Source organism: Maylandia zebra, linkage group LG15 (assembly GCF_041146795.1).
Source record: "Maylandia zebra isolate NMK-2024a linkage group LG15, Mzebra_GT3a, whole genome shotgun sequence".
Taxonomy (NCBI): Eukaryota; Metazoa; Chordata; class Actinopteri; order Cichliformes; family Cichlidae; genus Maylandia; species Maylandia zebra.
The window spans coordinates 8,412,113-8,432,451 of record NC_135181.1 but is presented as its reverse complement, the minus strand read 5'-3'; the positions used below and the strand labels follow the sequence as shown (position 1 = coordinate 8,432,451).

Below are 20,339 nucleotides of genomic sequence, written 5' to 3'. Positions count from 1 at the left end.
AGGTGAATTTTGCAACTCGGTGTAAAAAAGTTTCCTGTATGTGGATAGTTCAGGTCTTGATTTTAGCTGTTACCCAATGTTAGAAGGAGAGTTCATAATGAGCTGTTTTCTCTGGTCACATACTGTTCCAATGACATTTAGTCATAGTCACTGTCTTAAAGGAACAATTAAGCATTTTATAAAAATGTGTGTTTGCTTCTGGCTGAGGTTTACATAAGAGTGGATGGATACGATTTCCTTATCTGTTTGTTAATTCAGCTAACGCCACCAGCCAAACAGTCTAGCTTAGCAAAACGAATTTTTTAAAAAAGGTGTGAAATATGTGAAAACAACTTTTTTCGGTAACAAAAGTTAATAAAATCTATGTATCAGAACGTCAGAAAGAGGAAAAATTATGTTTTTTATATTTGTAGAAAAATGTGAGAGAGTCACGTTAGGTGCTGTTTTGCTGTTCTGAACAGTGGCTAGCAAAACAAACAAAAAAAGACTACAAGGAGTAAGTAGCAAGAAAAACAGTTTCTCTTTAAAAAAAAACCCCATCTGTCTCATGCACACCAGGAGGACTAACAGCTTTGTGCTTTACAGTGTGTTGTTAAGCTGTGACACAAATACTTCACTGCCAGTGTCGACTTGTTTCAGGTGACCCAGATAAATGGCTACTGAACTTCACTTCACACTGAACCTCAGTAAAATAGTAAGTATGCACACCCATGAATCAGTGTCTTCTTAAAATGAGGTTAGATTCAGGCAGAGAAATTGTACTGGAAATCTTTTAGAGTGGAGGCAAACTGTATATGATTGAATATCTTAACAAATCAAGCTAATAAGTTAGCATTCCAAGTAATGCCCCATAAATTCATGAATTATTACTGTCAGTCTGTTTATATGCAAATTAAAACCAAAAACCTTCAGGGAAAAATATTTGTGTCTCTGAGGTTGTGTTATTTTTGTATTTTGACATAATCAGGCTAGCATTTTCTGTCTTTGTGTTTTTGCTAGGCTAACTACTGTAGCTAAAGACATGAAGTCAATATCAGTCATCTTATATAGTCAGAGAATGTATATATTTCCCCAAATGTGACTATTCTTAGTGATTTACATAAACAGGAACATAGCTCTGTGGTTTTAATAAACTTAAATGTACCATTGTGAAACCAGTTAGAGACTTGTTGATGTATGAAAGGATGTACACATTTAACTTCATATTAGAAAGGAAATGTGATAGACCTGAGTTGTCAGTGACTGAATGTGTGTTTTTGTGCATTTCATCATATTTAATTATGTGCAGTATTACCCTCGGTATGCAAGTCTAAATCGAACGAGTGCTATTCATTCGATTGGACCGTACATGTTTATCATGCATGCTTTTTTATTGAATGGCCTCTATCTGAGCCTCCTTCTGGGGTTATGAAAATTCATGTCCGCAGGGAGTGCATATCACACGCACACATACAAATATATGTATGCCGTTTCCACATTCCCAGTCCTTTCCCTGCTCCTTTGACCTTGTTTTGTGCTGTGACCAATAAGAAAACAGTGGTTACATTATGTAAGCACTCTCCAACAACATCTGTCCTTTCACCTCATCAACTCAGGAAGTAATATTTTCCATGTTTATACCAGGAGACATCAGCTACATAGCTCTGTGAAAACTCAATCTGAGCAATTTTTAAAGCTTCCTGCTTCCTGTCAGCAAGGAGAAAGATGGCTTTGGCCAGTAATAAATTAATATAAAACTGCCTAAAGGTATGCCCTTAAGCCCCATACAGTAGACTTTGCCATGAAACTGTATGATAAAGCTCCAAGTCAAGAGGCTTTTGCACAGCAGATAACAACAGTGTTTTTTGGTGCTGTCAACAGCCAGCCCACGGCTCAGCTCTCTCTCTTGGTAACCCTTTTGTGGCCTTCTCCTGCTTATCCGTTCATGTCCTTCACCAGCTCCCCTCAGTGTGTAAGTCTAAATCGACCTGGCTTAAATTGAACAGCAACGTGAAGACAAAGAAAAATATGTTTGAAAGACAGAACGATAAACCAAGATGGTCTTACATAAAATATCCAATTATAGGTCCCCCAACCTCCCCAAACCGTTCTTAGATGGCAAACAGGTCTTAAAATTAATGAGAGATGGTAGGAAATCTGATCCAAGTAGTGAACAGGCTATGCCTAAACTATGATTCAGACAGTCCACGTGGAATAAAATCACCAAATGTGTGCAATATATCCAACTGGAAATTGAGCCCCAGAGCCAGAGAAAAAAGGAGAGTTCTGGAGACCCGAAATTAAAAACAAGACAGAGAATAATACCACTGTTAAAGAGAGAAGTGGATAAGGAGTAAATTTGGGATTTCAAGATTTGGATATTGACCCTAAGCTGCTTTTGAGCTTTCATCTGGGCTCATTCTAATTTTCAATGGATTTGCTTGAATGCTTTCATCTTGAAATCTCAAGGACTGCGGTGACAAGGTCTCTGAACCCTGTCTTCTTAGCAATACATTAATATTCATGGTCATTTACTATGCCTCAGCCCATGGCCCCTTTTAAAGATAATATAATGCTATCTTTTCCCATTTTTTGGAAGTTTTTCCCCACATTTCTTTATATATTATATATTGATAACTATACATTTAAAAAAAATCCTCAGCATTTAAATTAAAATTGATTAAAAAAACAAGGTGGCAACATGTCTGGCTGAATTTAAAAATGCTGCTTCATGGTTCATTGTCCCATGTTGGCTTTTCTGCACCTTATACTTCATTCTGTTCAATAGTTTCATACTTTGTTAAGCAACATTAACTTTTATGTGTTATACTTAAAAAAAAACAAAAAACAGTGAACCCATGTGAGGACATACAGGGTTTTTTTTTAAAAAAAACACAGTAAAATAACAACTTCCTGCTCAACTTCCTGACTAAGACTTGTTTTTATATTCATCAGGCCCAACTAATCCCAAATAGCTAGGATAAATTAAAAATGTTTCCCAAATGAGAACTCAGGAGGTTATTTATTTAAAGGTAGAATAAAGATCTGTTGAAGCTACTTTGTTAAAGATAGTTGAAGCTACTTTCTCTTGCAGTATAAACTAGGATGTTTTCTCATAGGACAACAAATATCCAGTTGAAATCTATACATTACACACATAGTGTACTACACAGGGTGTACTAACAGATTTAGGCCAAAATTGAGACACAAATTACAGCAAAATGCACACAATGCACAACAGGAGCAGCTTGTATTTGGGTACTAAGGCCACAGTACAACACAAAAATCATTTCCAGCTGAGATGAGCATGTTACTGGGAGAAGCAAATGTTTTGCCTCAGTCTCAGGGAGCTACTGAGCCTCTGTGGCACAGCATTTCTGGCTTTAGCTCTGGGACAGCAAGGGGGAAGATGGGATTAGCGGGGTTCTCAGGGTAGATTAGAACAACAGTAATTCCTAAATTCCCTCACAATGAAACAAGGGATTTTTTTTCCAGTGGGTCAAGAAAAGAGGAAGAGATGTAGTAACATGAATGGGAATCTCAAGACAGTCATTAGCATTAACATAATTCAAAATACTTGTTTGTGTCAGTTACTCTTATTGTTTAATCCTGTCTTCAATCGTTCTTTGTTCAAAATATCAGGTAAAAACGTCCTCAAACTAACCTGTCACTACATGTCAAGCAGTCATAAAACAGGTATCTCTTCCTGTGTACCTTGAATGCCTTCAATGTCTGTTCAAACTTCAGAGATTATCAGAATACCTCTTAACACCACAAACAATCTGCCTTACTTTCTCTGCCTCACCTGCCTCTAGTTTGTTATTGATAGATCTGGCTGAATCTCCACAAAGCAAAATTCCCACAGCAGATACAGGAAACTGTAGCCAAGGTATGAAGTGCCTCCACTCTGTTTATTTATCTTTTCTTGGGGCTTGGCAAAGAAAAAAGCCCGCCTGTATGATATTGCAGTAACAATGGAAACAAATGCACTGTGCCATTTTAGAGCATATATATGCATTCACTGTGAGCAAAGATGAGAGATCATGTGAGAAAAGCAACTCCAAGTTTGCATGCCAACCACATTCTTCGCCTGCCAGAGCACTTGGCTGTGGAACAAAAGAAAAGGAAAGGATTAGCAGTTTTCCATTGCTAAGTTTATGCTAAACAGTGGTAGCTTAGAACTGCTTTCCGGGGCCCTGGGAGACTTCCTTTATTTATATGTTAATTAAATATTTTTTAAATTGGGGGAGATATTATTAGTCATTGGCATGACTGGTAATAATGTAAAAGTATCAAGGTTGTAAATGATATGACGCATCCTTTGATGTAGGTAAACTGATACAGTCAAAAAAAAGTCAACCAGTTGACTTCTTCAGGTTTTTCCAGGTGAGCAAGCCAAAGCAGGCAGCAAGCCAAACTGACAGCAACTATCTTCATACTGGTGCTAAGCAGGTGTCATATGTGGTGGGGGCTGCTCAGGTGGTAGAGGAGCGTCAGAAGGTCTGAGTTCGATCCCCGAGGTCCTCTAATCTGCAATTTGAAGTTTCCTTGGGCAAGATACTGAACCCTAAGTTGCGTCTGATGTATCCAAGACACTGTGAGGTTGTGAATGTTAATAAAAAAAAGTTCTGTGAATGTATGGGTGAATGGGGCTTGTTGCAGGAAAGCACTTTGAGTGCTCAATTAAAGTAGAAAAGTGCTATATATAAGTACCAATCTATTTACCTCACCCCATCATCATACCTCACCAAGTGCGGCATTCAACAGACTGGTGTGGTTTTACATTTTTGCCATCACACAGATGGCAAAGATTTGTGACCATAGGCTATTCTAAACTATTCAAAAGAGTACCATCAGAAGTTTGGAATGAGAGGTATTTTTCCCCTGGTATTGGTACAGTATGCATGACAAGCCAACAACTTGGAACGGGATTTTGGCTCCCAGTGCTCTCTGTGTAATTCTTTGTATCAAATATAATTGGGCCTTGTGGGTTGTTACTCTTAATTCCTTCTTATTCCCAGTAGTAGCTAAGACCTATATTTCGACAGTAATGCGATTCACGGTAAATGCGACTCAAGCTGGTGAACAGAGGACAAAGTTCAGTAGTTCATTAAGTACACCTAGTTGCAATTAATACAGGGCCAGCAGCCCTGCAATAAATCATGTCATTTTGTTATTTTGTGGAGGGCATTGTTAAAAAAACTGTAAACTTATAAATTTAATTGAAAATGCAGCAGCTTGAGGGTTTCTATCCAGTTTTCACAGGTCACATCCCCCAGCTGGGAGATCAGACTGGAATCCAGAGTGAGTTTGTGTGCCAGTGAAAAGGTCACAAGTAAATCAGTGGAATCTGTCTCACAAGTCATTAACTATCAGCGTCATCAAAAAGTAACAGAGTGTACAGCAAGGGCTCTTCTTAGGTAACACTACGTCAGGAGCCAGAGTCTCGAGTGCAATGTGCAGCAATAGAACATTTACACTTTAAAAAGAAAATACCACTTATCTGAGAAGTCAGTGTCAACAGCCAATATGTGGGCCTACAACAGGGCCATTTCTACCTCTGAAGTCTGCCAGCATGTGTGATTCAACACCTTACATGCAGCTGTACTCGTGATCACCCCTACAGTCGCTTGACAGGATCTTGCAAAGGAATTAACTCTAGCATCATGCTTCCTCCCTGATCTCCTTCTCTGACTCAGATACAATGCATCAGCATTCGTGGAAGAGGACTTTAGCCCGCAGGGCCTTGTCACTTGCTAAAGGAGAACAGAAAAGGTAGATTTATGATAGACCGCCTCCCTCTGTGGAGAACAAAACGTCACGGCCAACTGACCCATGAGACATTTGCTTTAAAATGCAGATGACACCAGTATCATCTGGGCCGGTACAAAGGTACACTATGATCTAGCTGACTCTGACAAAATATTAACAAGAAGAACTTACTAACTGTCAAATGAGGCTTTTTTCTGGGTCCGAGAACATTTCAAAAGAAACCTTTTGAAATGTGCTTTGCTGTGAGTTAATGGATAGTGAATCCTGTCTCACAGGGATGCATCAGCGTAGATAAATATCACTGTTCTTCTTGACTTCCCTCATCTCTCAGGATTTCTTCGGCCGGCCCTCATCCTTTTTGCTTTTTCCTTCCTTCCTTCCTACTTTGGTCTAATGCACTCTCTCTTTTTCTCTTGCATGAATGAGTTTTGGACAGTAAACAGAAAAGGGAATAGACTGGGCCAGGCGATTCTGGGTAAGGTTGGTGTTTAAAACATACTGAGTAGATGGACTTATTAACAATATCACCTGATCAGCTTCCAGAACAGGATGTAAGGAAATTACTAAACACTAATCCCACAGAGCAAATCAGAGCCTCTCTTATGAGAAATGAAGTCATATACAGTGTTAAGCGTTACAAAGTAATGCATTATTGTGCAAAATTAAGTAATCACATTACAGTTACAATTATGTTGTAACTTGTGTTATAATAGTATATTCTTGAGTTATCTGCGCACCAGGTGGATAGAAAGAAAAAAACATCAAACAAACATGCTCTTTTCTCCTTCCTGCGCACTTGCGCTACAGTTAGCTGATTTTAGTTCAGGTGCTGCAGGAATAAAATGGTGAAGTTGGTCCAGCAAGACAACTTTTGAAGACTGTGGACGTTACTTTTATTTTTATTGCACAAAAGGACAGCATGAAGGTAAAGTGGAAACTGCATCCAGGATGGAGCAATTGTATCATACTGCTAACACAAATTTATCTCTTTGCTTACATTTGCACAACCAGCATGCTAATGCTAAGCTAGCCAAGATTGCGTTGTCAGCTTTGTGCTCAAACCTAAAAACTGAAGGAGAGATCTTGTGTGTGTCCTCATTAGGATAGGGAATTGTGTTGGTGTGCGGGACAGTAGCCTATAGGTTTATATAATTACCTGGTAGTCATGAGACAGTGCTTTTCAGGTCATTTTACGGAGTAATGAGAAAGTAACAAGTCTTGTAACAACTTACTAATTAGGTAACATTCAGCATTACTTTTAAGAAAAGTAACAAGTAATGTGTAATACATTACTTTTCGTGATTAATAACAATATATTGCTCTTATATTATACTATTAAACTGTAATTATTTTATACAGTATAATGTTAGGGGCTTTGCGAGAGGACAAATAAGTAGAAGGAAAGAACGGTTTAGGAAACAACAGGGATGAGATGCACTTCTATAGCAGTGGCTGACAATTAGCTCATGGAGGTCAGTTATGATCCTCAATCCTGCCATCGCTGCAGTTAACATTGCATGTGGGTTTTTTCTGTTAGTCAAAATGTAGTCAAATCTCAATGCACAGACGTAATATACACTTTTTCAAAAAACACAAAAAAGGGACCCCTTAAAACTCCAGTACTTGCTTAATAATTATTTCGTTTTAAAGACTCCCATATGGAAAAGATATATATAAATCTTATAAAGTTTGTATCTGTCTTGTGTGAAACTTGTATGAAAAGCATACAAGAGTGAAAACAGATATAAGATCCCTTGAAAAATTATATAATGAAACTTGTATGTTTTGGATACTTACTAAAACAATATATAAAAGTAATGAGAAAAAAGCCACTTTCATGAGTAAATCATGTAAGCCTTTGTTACGTCCCTCTGCAGCCCCTAATCATCTCAATGTTTTCAGCTGGTGCTAATTGGCCACACCTAGTCAGGTGTGGATAAAAGCATACCTGAGGCAAGCTTCCCGGGGAGCTTACTAGTCTTTGCCTTGGTGGCACTAGCCACTTTAGCCAACCTGATAGTCCATTTTAAGATAAAACCTCTTTTCACCTACACTCTAGTATTCGTCTCCTTTTTTATGTTGCGGCTTTTGAGCCGGGTCGTAACACCTTATATGATTTACTCATGAAAGTGGCCACTTTCATGAGTTAAATCATATAAGTTTTTACTATTTCTTTTCCATATGGGCTTTTTCAGTGTCAAGGTAATCCAGGAGTCACTCTTCCAAACTGTGAATAAATACAACACAGTACTTCCTTAAAGTTCCCTGATCTAAAACTCACGATTAGCCCTTTAAATGAGATAAGATTAAGTATAAAACTTAAATATTAATGAGTTATATAAGATTGTCCATGTTGTGAAATTGTATTTTTTGTCAAATTCTTAGAAAATAACAGTTTGGACAGTTGTTTTGGGGTTTTTTAAATCTATTTATGTAACGAAATTTCAAAGATTTCTGAGAAAACCTGAATAAAGCACATTAGGCACTCTTGAAATCATAAGCCGAGAGAGAGAAATCACATGTTGGGACAACCAGGAGTCACCAAAGGTTCACGCTGTTTTCATTTTTCATTAAGTCTTCATCAAGAATGGTGCAGGCTCGATTTAAGAGATTAGTGGAAAAGCTGTATTTGCATTTAGCCATGTGTGTGCGGGTGTGTGTGTTCGTGAGTGTATCTGGTCGTCTGCTGTTGTGTATACGGGACAGTGCAGGCCCTCCTTATCAGGAGGATTTATATACTTTTGATTTCTGTTCATGCGTTGGCAGTGGGACACAAACGCTGACCTCATCTTCAATCTCGTAATAAAACTATCCTCTCAGCTCTTCTCATCTCTCTCTCTATCACAGTTTTCCTCTGTTTGTGCCCCTCCCTTTTATTTTTCTCTCCAACAATATTATTATATTTCCACCTTTTTCCACTTCTGTTTTCTTACATTCACTTCCCCCACCTTCCTCTTGCTTCCAGTAAGCCTCATTGCCCCTCAATAAAAACTGCTGTGTCATAAATTTAGCACACTCACACTTTATGACATAATCAGCACCATAAAGCTCGGTCTATATTTAGCATCGCTCACAGGCGCTGTGGTGGTGGGGTGAAGGTGATGTAGCGCACTGTGTCAAGGCCAAGCTGAGCTACCTGCATTTTTAATGGTACTGATGCTTTGTTATTAGAGGAGGTGGGCATTCTGTCAGCGAGGACTCTCTTGGAGAGAGAACAACACTTAAACTTTTGCCTTTTCTAAACTTATCAATTCAGATATTGCACGGTTCATATTTTACTTATTGCTCTGACCTCTTGTGGGTTGGTTAAAACTTTAATTCAAGTTCAGCACAGCTCATCTGGCAACAAACAACTGCAATGATATTTTGCTGCCAAGCGCAGATTAACAGTTTCAAAAGGCTCTTCTCTGAATGAGAAAAGCTGCAGTAAGCCGGGCTAAAGTTGAACATTCCTATTTAACAATGAAGAGCACAAAAAGCGAAGAACAAGGAGCAACGTATCAGACCGCGATAAGTGTCCTGAGAGCGTTTCCATCATCTGGTGTCAGCAGTGACAGCAGTCTCTCAGCGTCATCATCCCACTTTTTGAAGTTCCAGTCTGAGAGAGCTGTCTAAATTGTTGTTTGCTTTGACGGGCTGTTGAAATTTCATAGTGAAGATTTTTCTCATTTAAATTTGAGTCAGGCTGAAGTTGGCCTCCTGGAGAACAGAGCAGCGAGCTTGACGTGCGAGGGAAATGTTTCTATCAGTGTTCCATTTGTTGAACAAGCATCACGCTCTGCCAGTGTTTGGCAAGCTACGCCTGATGCCCTGAGTTGTAAAGTATTTGGACAATGTGTGCAAAGATACAGCACAGTATGCCGGGAACAAGACCAAACATGATGTTTGTGTAGTGTTTGGCAATAGTAGAACAAGTCGAATGGTGGAATCCCTCATATTGAGACACATAGTAAGGGCTACTGTTTGCATGCCGTCAATCATTGAACTAAATCTTGGATCAAAACCCATTTTCGACTATGTCTGAAATGTGAACAACTACCACAGCTCAAACACTACACTATAAACAAGCTGTGACTCACCACCGAGCCCCCTCCTCTTTAACCCCAGAGCCACACACAAACACGCACACACCAATTACACCCGCTGAGACACATCAGTACTACTGAAGACACATCTATTGGTTTTGAGGTCAAGAGGTGGAATAGATGGAGAGTCAGCGAAACAAAAAAGCAACACAGGAAAGGGAATAGAGTGCTGGGCAACAATAGCGTGCTGTTTCATATCCAAACACACCTTTAGCATGGTTTCTCAACAAACACAGTTTAGCTCAGTGGGATAGTGATGACTCATTCCCTACTGATGCCCATGGGTCTGGAAAAACACACAAGCAGGGAACCATCTGATGGCTAAAATGATTGATAGGCAGTGGGATAGCTATTGTAATCGTAGTTGCATAACCAAGTACATCTGCAGCAGCATCGACATAAAAGGCCTGCCATGCATGTTTGGGCAAGTCGTGTGTGTTGACAGTTACTTTTCCTCCAGTGCACAGGTGTGAATTTACTTCCTCTTTGGTAAAGATTTTTAACAGAGTATCCGTGTTCTGTGCTAAATGCAGGCCTCCTGCACTAATTTACAGCAACAACAAAGGTGGACTTTGGAAAAACACCCCTTTCTTCAGTTGCCTTATTGTTTATGTTACATAACAGCACTCGTGAAGGAGCTTAAAGGGAAAACATGAGGATCACAACATTATCTAGAGTCTTCTAAAGCCTAATTTGGTTTGTTTGTTTGCCTTCGGTGGGACATCAGTGAAATGAGTCAAGTGATGTTCTGGAGTGTATCGGGGATATGCTTCCTGCTGCAGGCATGAGGAGATTTTAGGTGAAAAGGCACCAGGTGAGTGGGCGGCCTCTCCCTTACCATGAAATAGGTCACATTCTTCTTGTTAACTTCTCGCTTGCTCTTTAAATTAACAATTTGTTCACATGTACGAATAAAGCTTATGTGACAGAGACATTAATCCAATTTAGTTTGTCTACAGATGGTGATGATTTTTCTTGTTTCTTGTAATGGCTGTACCGTTTCACACATATTTGATTTAAATTCAAGATTGAAAATGTTTTTTTTCCCTTCTGTAAGCTAAAGACAAATATTGGAATTTTATTAACTTTTAATTTTGTGGGGCAGAAAATCATTCTTGTTGAACTGACACTAGAATTTGGTGCTCAGAAAATTGATTTATGAGATTTTCAAATGTGGAAACATTTTTTTTCTCTTTAGATCTAGAATAAATACATTAAATCCTTTGAACTTCCCCAAATGTCCCCATAATGTGTTGAAAGCGCACACTTAATCTAAAGCTAGTCAAAGTAATGGGTCATAAGTAAACAATGACTTATTTAGTGGCACAAGCCCAAAAAGTTCCACAAAGCTGGTTTTGTTCCTTGACTTTGCGTGGTACGATAATCGATAAAAATCAAAAAGCTGCAGGAATTACAAATTGCAGTTCTTAAATTATGATTCACCTATTGTGTTAAAAAGTAATTGCCCCCTAAGCCTAATAACTGGTTGTGTCACCCTAGCCTGAACAGCCTGCAATCAAGCTTTTGTGATAACTGGGGAATAATCTGTCACATTGCTGTGGGAGAATTTTAGCCCACTCTTGAACATCAACAGCCTGTTTAAGGTCATGTTAAAGTGTCTTGGCTTATATAGTAAACTCCAAAACCTTCATTTTATTTATTTTTTGAGGCATTCAGAGGTGAACTTGTTGGTGTGTTTTGGATCATAACCCTTGAAGCACTTGAGCTTCAATGGCCAGGCATTCTCCTTTAGGATTTTCTGGTAAAGAGCAGAATTCATGGTTCCATCAGTTACAGCAAGTCGTTCAGTTCCTGAAGAAGCAAAGCAGCCCCAGACCATCACACTACCGCCACCGAGTTTCAATGGTGGTATGATGTTCTTTTTATGAAATGCTGTGTTAGTTTTACACCAGACACCAGCTCAAAACTTCCAAAAAGTTCAAGTTTTGTCTGATCAGTTAAAAAGAAAAAATTTTTACAAAGAGAAACTATTTAGGAACCACAGCAATTCAGTGGGAGACCATGGAAAGTTACAGAGTGATGAGCAGCATAGTCCATAAAAGTCACACTGGTGACTCGATAACTAAGCAGTTCCAAACCTCCTCCAGCACTAACTTCATGGCATTGCTTTCCATGGAAGCACAGCCCCTGTTGGGATAATGTGTAGGTGGCACAGTACGTTTGTTCATTGTCCACGTACAGGCAGTCCCTTCATCGGTCAGAAATTTGACTTTTGTGTACTGCATGTGCAAAAGGGTGAGCTCTGTTCATTATTCACACAGTGACATCAACATGGACAAACTTTCCAAATATCACATTGAATAAGCAAATATATGACAGGCCAGAGTGAGACCAAAGATCAAAAGCTAATATTACTTGCACGTTTTAAATGTGCGACCTGTGAAAAACATTGGACCTTTGCTGTAACTTAGTCAAGCTGAAATTTTTTGCTAAAATGTGTCTTTTGCCATATTTTTTTTTACTTCTTCTAGTTTTAAATTTCTTCTAAGTAGCTTTTATTTACCAAACTAGATTCTTCTGATACAGTTTCTCTGTAGTCAAATTACCAAAGTGAACTAATAGCTAATAGCTTGGAATTCCAAGGTAGAATTCACGATTAGCGACTGTTTGTTTTTCCATTTACCTTGCAGCCCTTGCTTTTTTCATGGCCACTCGTTTTCCCATTTGCAGGACAAGGTGAGCAGGGCTCCTGGTGGTAATACAGGCCACCCTGCAGTCCTGCATAATGACAGCAGCCATACGGTGATGGGAAGTGGGTGTACCACAGGTCTTCAGCCAGCGGACACTTTGGACAGGAGTAAAGGAGGCCTTTCCCCTGAGCTTTCTCCACACTCACTTTCGGGTTCCTCATCCATCTCCGTACCTGCACAGGAAAAAAAGAACAATATTTATTCTAAATAAGAAAAAAAATGCTCTGATCTGACTTATAACATCTCAGTTTCTTCCTCTGTTGTTAAAGGTAACAGCGCAAGATCTCCACAGACGGAAATGTGCATACAGTGCATATACACACACACCTTACCAGCTGCAACTCATCATCAGCTGTTTGTAATCTTATCCATGATTACATGTTGGCTAGAATGAGATACACACAATGCACTTACGAGAGGCACAGATTGTGTCTCCACTCTGCCACACATTAATCAGAGGGGGTGCACTCACACGATGACATATATGTATTACACACACACATGCAAGCACACACAAAGACATCTGATGGCGCAAAGTATGATGTTGAGTCTGTCTTTGATGAAGAATGAAAGAACAGCCTTGTTTGTCTACTCCCGGGTATGTTTTTGGCTTTCGTGTCTTTTTTCAACACCAGTGTTGCTTCACCGATACTTCGTAAAAGCTGAGGAGAACATCAGTCTTCAAGTGTGCTTTGTGATGAAGTACCACAAGTCAAACCTTCATGCATTCACGTCATGAGCACGTGTTCTAATTATTACCCTTATGCTGTCAACAAACGCAGCACAAGTCGGTGCACGCAAGAACAATGCATACTGTACACACCGTGCTCCTTCAGTGACTAAGACCAGAGAAGCACTGTCACTTACAGGAAACACTGGTGTGTTTATGTTTGTGTGTGTGTGTGTGTGTGTGAGTGTGGAGGAAACAAAAAAAAACCTTGGTGAAAGTGGAGAGGAAACCGATAAACAGACAGAGAAACAGAAGGAGATTGACAGTGAGAGGAACCTTGTGAAATTTCATCCTGCTGCGTGACTCGAAAATTTAGAAAACACACACCACAGGGCTGTAGCCTGTGGCAGCTGAGCAGCACAGAGTCCAAAATGCAGTAACACACACACACACACATACAGCACACACGCTGAGATCGAACGCCTAAGTCGAAGGGCGGCCTCGACAGCCTGTCAAGGCATGTCGGGTCGAAGAGAAAACAGACTTGGAAAAACACTCCAGCAGGTCAACACAAAAACAAGCCAGCTGCTGTAGGGCTGCCACAGAAAACGGATGACGCACACCTAAAATAAGAAAGCAACACAAGCTTCTTCACACATCGCGAGTCATGAACTGGCTGCACGTGATTGGAGTTCCATCTAATTACATGAGTTTTCCCTTTGTTGTTTTTGAGATCAGGTTCAAAGAGGTAACGGAATGTGACAGATCAAACAGTGTTCTGTCATACCTGTTGTTCACCGCGCCACGCTGACAGTGAAACTAATTATAGGTGCTGAATCCACCGAATTTGGCACAAAAACACAGTCATCCATCGCTCATTGGAACGTGAAAATGTTAGCTTTTGTTTGGATCACTGAAAAGCTCTGCACGACATCATTGCTGTTACGTATTTGCTCCTGTGTAACAAGTTGTAAATGTTCAAATATACAGTGACAGATAAAAGTACAGTTACATGCAGAATGCAGCTGTATTGACTTTACATTTCTATTCCTTGTTCTGCATGACCCAAGGCTCTGTTTGGACTCATGCTTTCCTTATTATGCAATTAGGATTATTCTGAAGCAATTAGAGAAATAAATAAACCCTGAAGGGCAGCAATAACATCAACCGGGATTCGGGAATGTCCTGCAAGGTTCTGGTTTTTTTTTTGGTTTTTTTTATCATCGCTTGGATGGAGCAGAAGGGAAGCCAAAATTGAAACCATTTTGGAAAAATTGAAAAGAAAAATGTTAAGTTTACATCGATAGATACTCTGTGGGAAATTCATTGCAGCATAGAGCGCCTGTGGGAGTACATGCGTAGTTGTGTGTGTGTGTGGGTGTTAACGCAATCTGTCCTTATTCACTAGGCGATTCATCAGTAATCCACACCATACTGTACTCCATCTGAGCCAGCACAGACATTTTGGACCACTCATATTCTGAGTAAAAAAACAACAACCAAAAAACAAAATAAAAACACAGCAGTGACACAATCAGATCAGATATGTATGTAAATCTATCCAGTAACCCAGCGGATAAGAAACTAATATGAATCAAGAGCTTAAGTGATTGTTGCTGATTTGTTGCTATCTGGGAAGATGTTCGCTGCCTAAGGCTGAAATTGTGGCAACATGAAGTAAATAACAGCTGCAATCAGCCCTTAACTTGTCATTTGAATTATTTTACTACATAAAAAAAAAAAAAAAAAAGTTCTGTTGTATCCCCAAAGCAGCAATGTGATTATTGACTGAGTGCATTACCTCTCTTCCACAAGCGGGAAGTAATGTTAGTCATATCCTTCCTGTTATGGCCTGCAGGCACCGCGCGCTGTTTTGTGTTTTGATCTCATGTAAATCGACTGCAAATTATTCAGGGAGCATAATTAAATTTGTTTTTAAGATTGACATGTTTTAGTCAGATTACAGCATACAGTGACTTTTCGAAATCTAACAAAGCTGCGGCAGTCATACACGGTCATTTCTCAAGATGCAATCAAGTATGCAAACTGATTTATTAACGTCTGTGACATGCAATTTACTGATAACTGCCCTGATATGTAATGCAGATAAAAAGCACGTTTTATTTTTGTGCTTGATGTCGAAGTGAACCTTCTGTGCTTGTGTTTAGAAAACAGTACAACATTTGTAAATCACCCATAAAACGAATTATGTGTGTTTTTTTTCTGTTTTGCCCCATTTAGTAAATCTTGCCGCTAGTTTCTTAGGGCTACAACTAATGACTGGTTTACTAATAATTAATCAGTTATAAAACTTGAAAAAGTGTGGTACAAACTATTGTTGTAATATATTCGTTATTGTTTTAAGCGAGGTTTAGGCTAGTGCAGATAGGAAGGGCATTCGGTATAAAACTGGTGCAAAAATGAAATAAGAATGAGCTTTTCATACTGCATACTGGTTGAAGCCTGGGTTGACGATGACTGAAACCAATGCAGTTGACCAGCAGGGGCCCAGTGGATAGTGCGCTACTGCTGAACAAATACAAAAGAGTAGGAGAGGGAGGGAAGGCATGTTTAGAGGCAGTGAGAGAGAAAGAAGGACAGGAGTGTAGAAGCAAGAGTGGGGACTGTGATGGTTTGGACATGTGCAGAGGAGGGATATTGGACAAAAGGATGTTAAATATAGAGCTGCCAGGCAGGAGGATAAGAGGAAGACAAGAGAGAAATTCATGGATGTAGCGAAGGAGGACACGCAGAGATGCTAGGGACGAAGTGATGGAAGGAAGCAGATTATCTGCTGTGGGGATCCCTAAAGAGAGCAGCCGAAAGAAGAAGGAGAACGAGGTGTTGTTCACTTTTGTGTTTAGTTCCCCATTAAATGTAATAACTTAATGAGTACACATTTATTTGTTCAATTATTTATTTAGCTAGAACTTGAGTTTTACAACATATAGCTATGATAGTCTAAAATATGCAATGCAAAGTCTTGCAGATGTTCTGCAGCCCACAGATGTAATTATTCTGCAATTTAACAGTAATATGCAATATGCATAATTCTGATTTATTGACCTCTAGTGAGGGTGACAGTTATAATGTATCCTTGTGAGGTGAACCTTATTAGACAGTGAGACCTAAGTACCGTTTTGAGTTTTGAGTACAGTTTTAAGTGATGCTTTCATAAAAGCCAGGGCACACATTCATTAGACCTACACAAACAAACCATCACAGAAAACATTTAATACGAACCATCAACATTACACACCAGTAATGAGCCTTGTGGCAGCACTGCAGCAGAACCCAGGATATGCTGACTAGATCCTAACCACAGGACCTCTCTTCCACTCAGTGATTTCAACACAACACACACTTGTGGGTCCCGAAGTGCAACAGTGTTTTGGAATACACAAACACGCAAGCAAAAAAAGATAAAAACCTAACACACGCTGTAAACACAGACAAGCAGGGAGTCCAATCTTACGCTTGATTAGAGCAGCTTAGCCTTCACAATGACATCATCTCTGGTTTGCACACACACACACACACACACACACACACACACACACACACACACACACACACACACACACACACACTCTGGCTCTGTGTCACCACCTCTTACAGCCAATATGCACAAAGATGCACCCCCACCAAAATGTTGCTTGTTATCCAAACTCACCTTTCTCTTGACAAACTGGAAGGCTGAGCACTTCTTAAAGGAGAAGGCAGTTTTCTCTCCCCCACCTCCACCTCCCACGCCACTGCTTCCCCCTCCTCCTCCTCCTCCGCCGCCTCCTCCTCCCCCATTAACCAGCTTCATGGCCGACACCGGCACACCGCTTGCTTCTGTAGATCCCAGGATGACGGGCAGACTGGCAGACAGGGAGAAAGCAAGAGAAAGAGTTCAATACGGGAACGAAAGCAGGAGTGATGCCTCTGCGATGAGAGGAAGATTTGAGATGCAAGAGGAGAGCGAGAGGCAGCAGGAGGATGCAGATGGACCAAAAACTTGAGGGTGAGACACTGTGATATGAATGAGATTACCTCAAAACCAACCTGTCAGAACAGAGATGAAGACGGGCTGAAGAAAGTGAGAAATTCACAGAAAAGAAAGAGATGGAGAGACAAATACACCGGCTCCTGTTGATGTGGGCAGGAAACAGCATTGTTTACAGCACCCCACACTCAGCATCTCAGTGAATGTCAGCTGTGTGTGAAGTTTACACGTGCATCCACGAGTGTATTTACAAGATGGATGTGTTTAAGCACGGTTCTACAAGTCTAGATGAATGCCTAATTTCTCCATCCCTACCTTTATGCCGTTGCGCTGGCTGGTTTCCCCCGATCCTGCTGCAGCCTGTCTTTTTTTATTTGTTGTTGTCCGGAGACTCCTCCGAAGCCCGGTCCCAGATCAGATGCACCACCAACACCAACAACTCCCAGTTACAAGTGTCCCTCTCTGGGCTAAGCTTACATTCCCAAAAATAGGATGCAGAGAACAGAAGCAAGTCTGAGGCGATGGTGTTGTTAAATAAAGAGCATGTCACTGTGTGATTAGTGGGTGAGCGTGTGCGTCCTCACTGGTGCAAAGACTTGAGGTGCACTGTGGGTGGGTGCACAGAGGAAGTCTCGCGAAGTATATGAATGAAAGCATGATGAAGCGTGTGTGTGATGAGTCCAGCTGCAGTCCTCTGGCTCACTCCGGTGCTACTTTATCAATGAAAGGCTCTGCAGCAAGCAGATGCTGCCTCCCCTCCCCTTCTCTTTCTCTTCCCATCTCTCTCTCTCTGTCTCTCTCCCTTCCTCCAAATCCTTCACTGTTTCCTCATCACCACTCTGCCCTCCCCCTTTTTCCCTCCGCTCACTCATTTTTCTGCTGCAGTCAGGGCTGGCTCCTCCCACTCTCTCTCCCTCCTTCACCTCACCTCAGTCCTCCCTTGTTTTCTCCCCTTTTTTCTTAATCTGTATCACTGAGGACCAAAGAGGACAGTGACATCCATCACAGCAGGCCTGCATGTGAGGGATAATGGTAGTGAACCACTGTTACTGGCTCTTTTTGATCCAGCCGGACATCACGCTCACACTGACACACATCTCATCCCGTCTATGCATATGCCCTTGCCTCTGTACCAATAAGGCAGGAGCAGTTTAATTTCCTGATCTGACACCCGTGTACAATAAAGCTGAATCACTTTCTGGTTACGCTTTCATGGATGTTGTGTCCTGTAAAAAACAAAAAACAAAGCTGTGTTTCTAGTTGCGAGCTGGCTGCTGTCTTTAAAGTAAAACAATAACACGTGAATTATTAACCATTACATACGCTTTATATACGATAGGCTTCATGGCTTTTCGTGTAGCAATTAGAAGCAAATGTTTACTCACTCTGCTGCACTGATGAGAAAATTACTTTCTACTTGACCTTCATCTCGAAATTCATATTGCTCAACGGCATTTCTAGCAGCTAATGTCAACGTGTGACTTGAATTACAAGTAGGAAGAGCTACAAGGCAGTGTTTTTGTTGACCCACCCCACCAACACGATTACCAGGATTATGTTAGGTTAGGGTAAAGATTATAGGAAGTAGCATCCAACACCTGTTGGCTGCCATATCTCCATAGTAGCATCTTAGAAGGTGGTGTTTTATATACACTTATGACAGAAAAGCCAAGCCATGACTACATGAGTGGGTTTTATTTTAGCACGAATGTCATCGTGCTAAAATAAAGACCTGTGCAGTGAGCGTCAAGATGTCATCACATGACATCTTGGCGCTCTTGTTCTTGTACTACTTTTTAAAAGTTTTTATAACTCCAATTTTGTTTCAGAATTTTAAAGCATAATTGGTTGTGTGATATTTTAATTCAATTAAATTTTATTTATAAAGTCCCAAATCACAACCCAACACAACAGTCACCTCTTTAAATTGAAAGGTAAAGACCATACAATAATTGAGAGAAAACTTCAACAATCAGACGACTGCGTTTGAGGAAGGCCTTGGTGAGGGAAGGAAAAACTCCCTGATAACAGGAAGAATCAGGCTCAGAGAATGGCAGCCATCTGCTGTGAGCATTTGGAGGAGACAGGACAAAAGACATAAAAATATTACTGTCTAAAATATCAGATGTACACTCACTGCTTTGAACTAATCAGAGACTAACACATATTGTTTTTGATTGTTTGTTTACATAAAAGAGTGCATTTAGAATAGAATAGAATAGAATAGAATAGAATAGAATAGAATAATCCTTTAATTGTCCCACAAGGGGAAATTTGGTTGTAACAGCAGCCAGAAAGACACATATAGAACAAACAGTACACAGGACACAGAACAGAAACATACACAATTTTTCTGACATATTAAAATTTTTACATTAAGGACAATGGTTACTATAAACAGAGTACTGTACAGTTATTAAATTAAATAAAAATAACTACAGATAAGAGGCAAACCAGGTTGTAGTGCAAATCGGTTGATTAAATTATTGCAGTTACAGCGCAGATTAAACATCTATGTTTGTTGGCAGCAGTTCTGATTGTACAGTCTGACAGCTGCAGGGAGGAAGGATTCTTTTAATTGACAGTATAATTGTCTAGGACACACTGTATATAAGAGATGCACAGAATCACTTCACCCATTAGTTAGCAAAGTACTTTATGTGTTTAAAATACCAGTTGATTGTGAAACACACAAGTTTTACTGATTAACTATTGTGTTTATCGGAGAACAATGGTGCAACTGTGTTGAGTGGCTGTATTGATGAAAAAAAAAACATTAGAAAGGAAAGATTAAGAACCAATTTCACCAAAAAACACCTCTGCACTGCGTGCAAATTAAAAGGCACCCTGCTGTACACGTGGCAAGCATTCAGACAAAATGAAACTCTAATTAGGCAGCAAGTGAGTCTGTTTGCCTCAGCTACAAATTGAGAGGGATGCATTTCTTTCTCGGAGGGGAATCAGTGACTGTGCAGAATAATCAAGATCGGTCATATGACTCAGCAGTAATGACACAAAATGGTTAATGATGAAATGAAGTGTGGACTTTACTGGGCTTAGCTTCTACAGATGGAAGGAACATCTGGAAACCTCTGAGCTTTGTTTTTCTTGAATGCCTTCACATTTAATTG

General features: G+C 40.0%; 1 protein-coding gene and 1 long non-coding RNA gene across 2 annotated transcripts in view; one reads left to right on the top strand and one right to left on the bottom strand.

Moving 5' to 3' along the window:
* sgk1 (serum/glucocorticoid regulated kinase 1) overlaps positions 1-17,924 on the bottom strand; it is a 35,614-nt gene extending 17,690 nt beyond the window's left edge. The window contains exons 1-3 of the mRNA XM_004541936.5: positions 17,524-17,924; positions 16,891-17,083; positions 12,481-12,720 (exon numbers count right to left, since the gene is read on the bottom strand). Coding sequence (XP_004541993.3) covers positions 12,481-12,720; positions 16,891-17,031 — 381 coding nt within the window. The 5' untranslated portion in view covers positions 17,032-17,083; positions 17,524-17,924. The remainder of the gene's footprint in view (positions 1-12,480; positions 12,721-16,890; positions 17,084-17,523) is intronic.
* Positions 5,961-14,917, top strand: LOC143412593 (uncharacterized). The gene is made up of 2 exons (XR_013093111.1): positions 5,961-6,226; positions 12,528-14,917. It is a non-coding gene; the product is annotated as an uncharacterized LOC143412593 (long non-coding RNA).
* Positions 17,925-20,339: the final 2,415 nt, after the last annotated feature.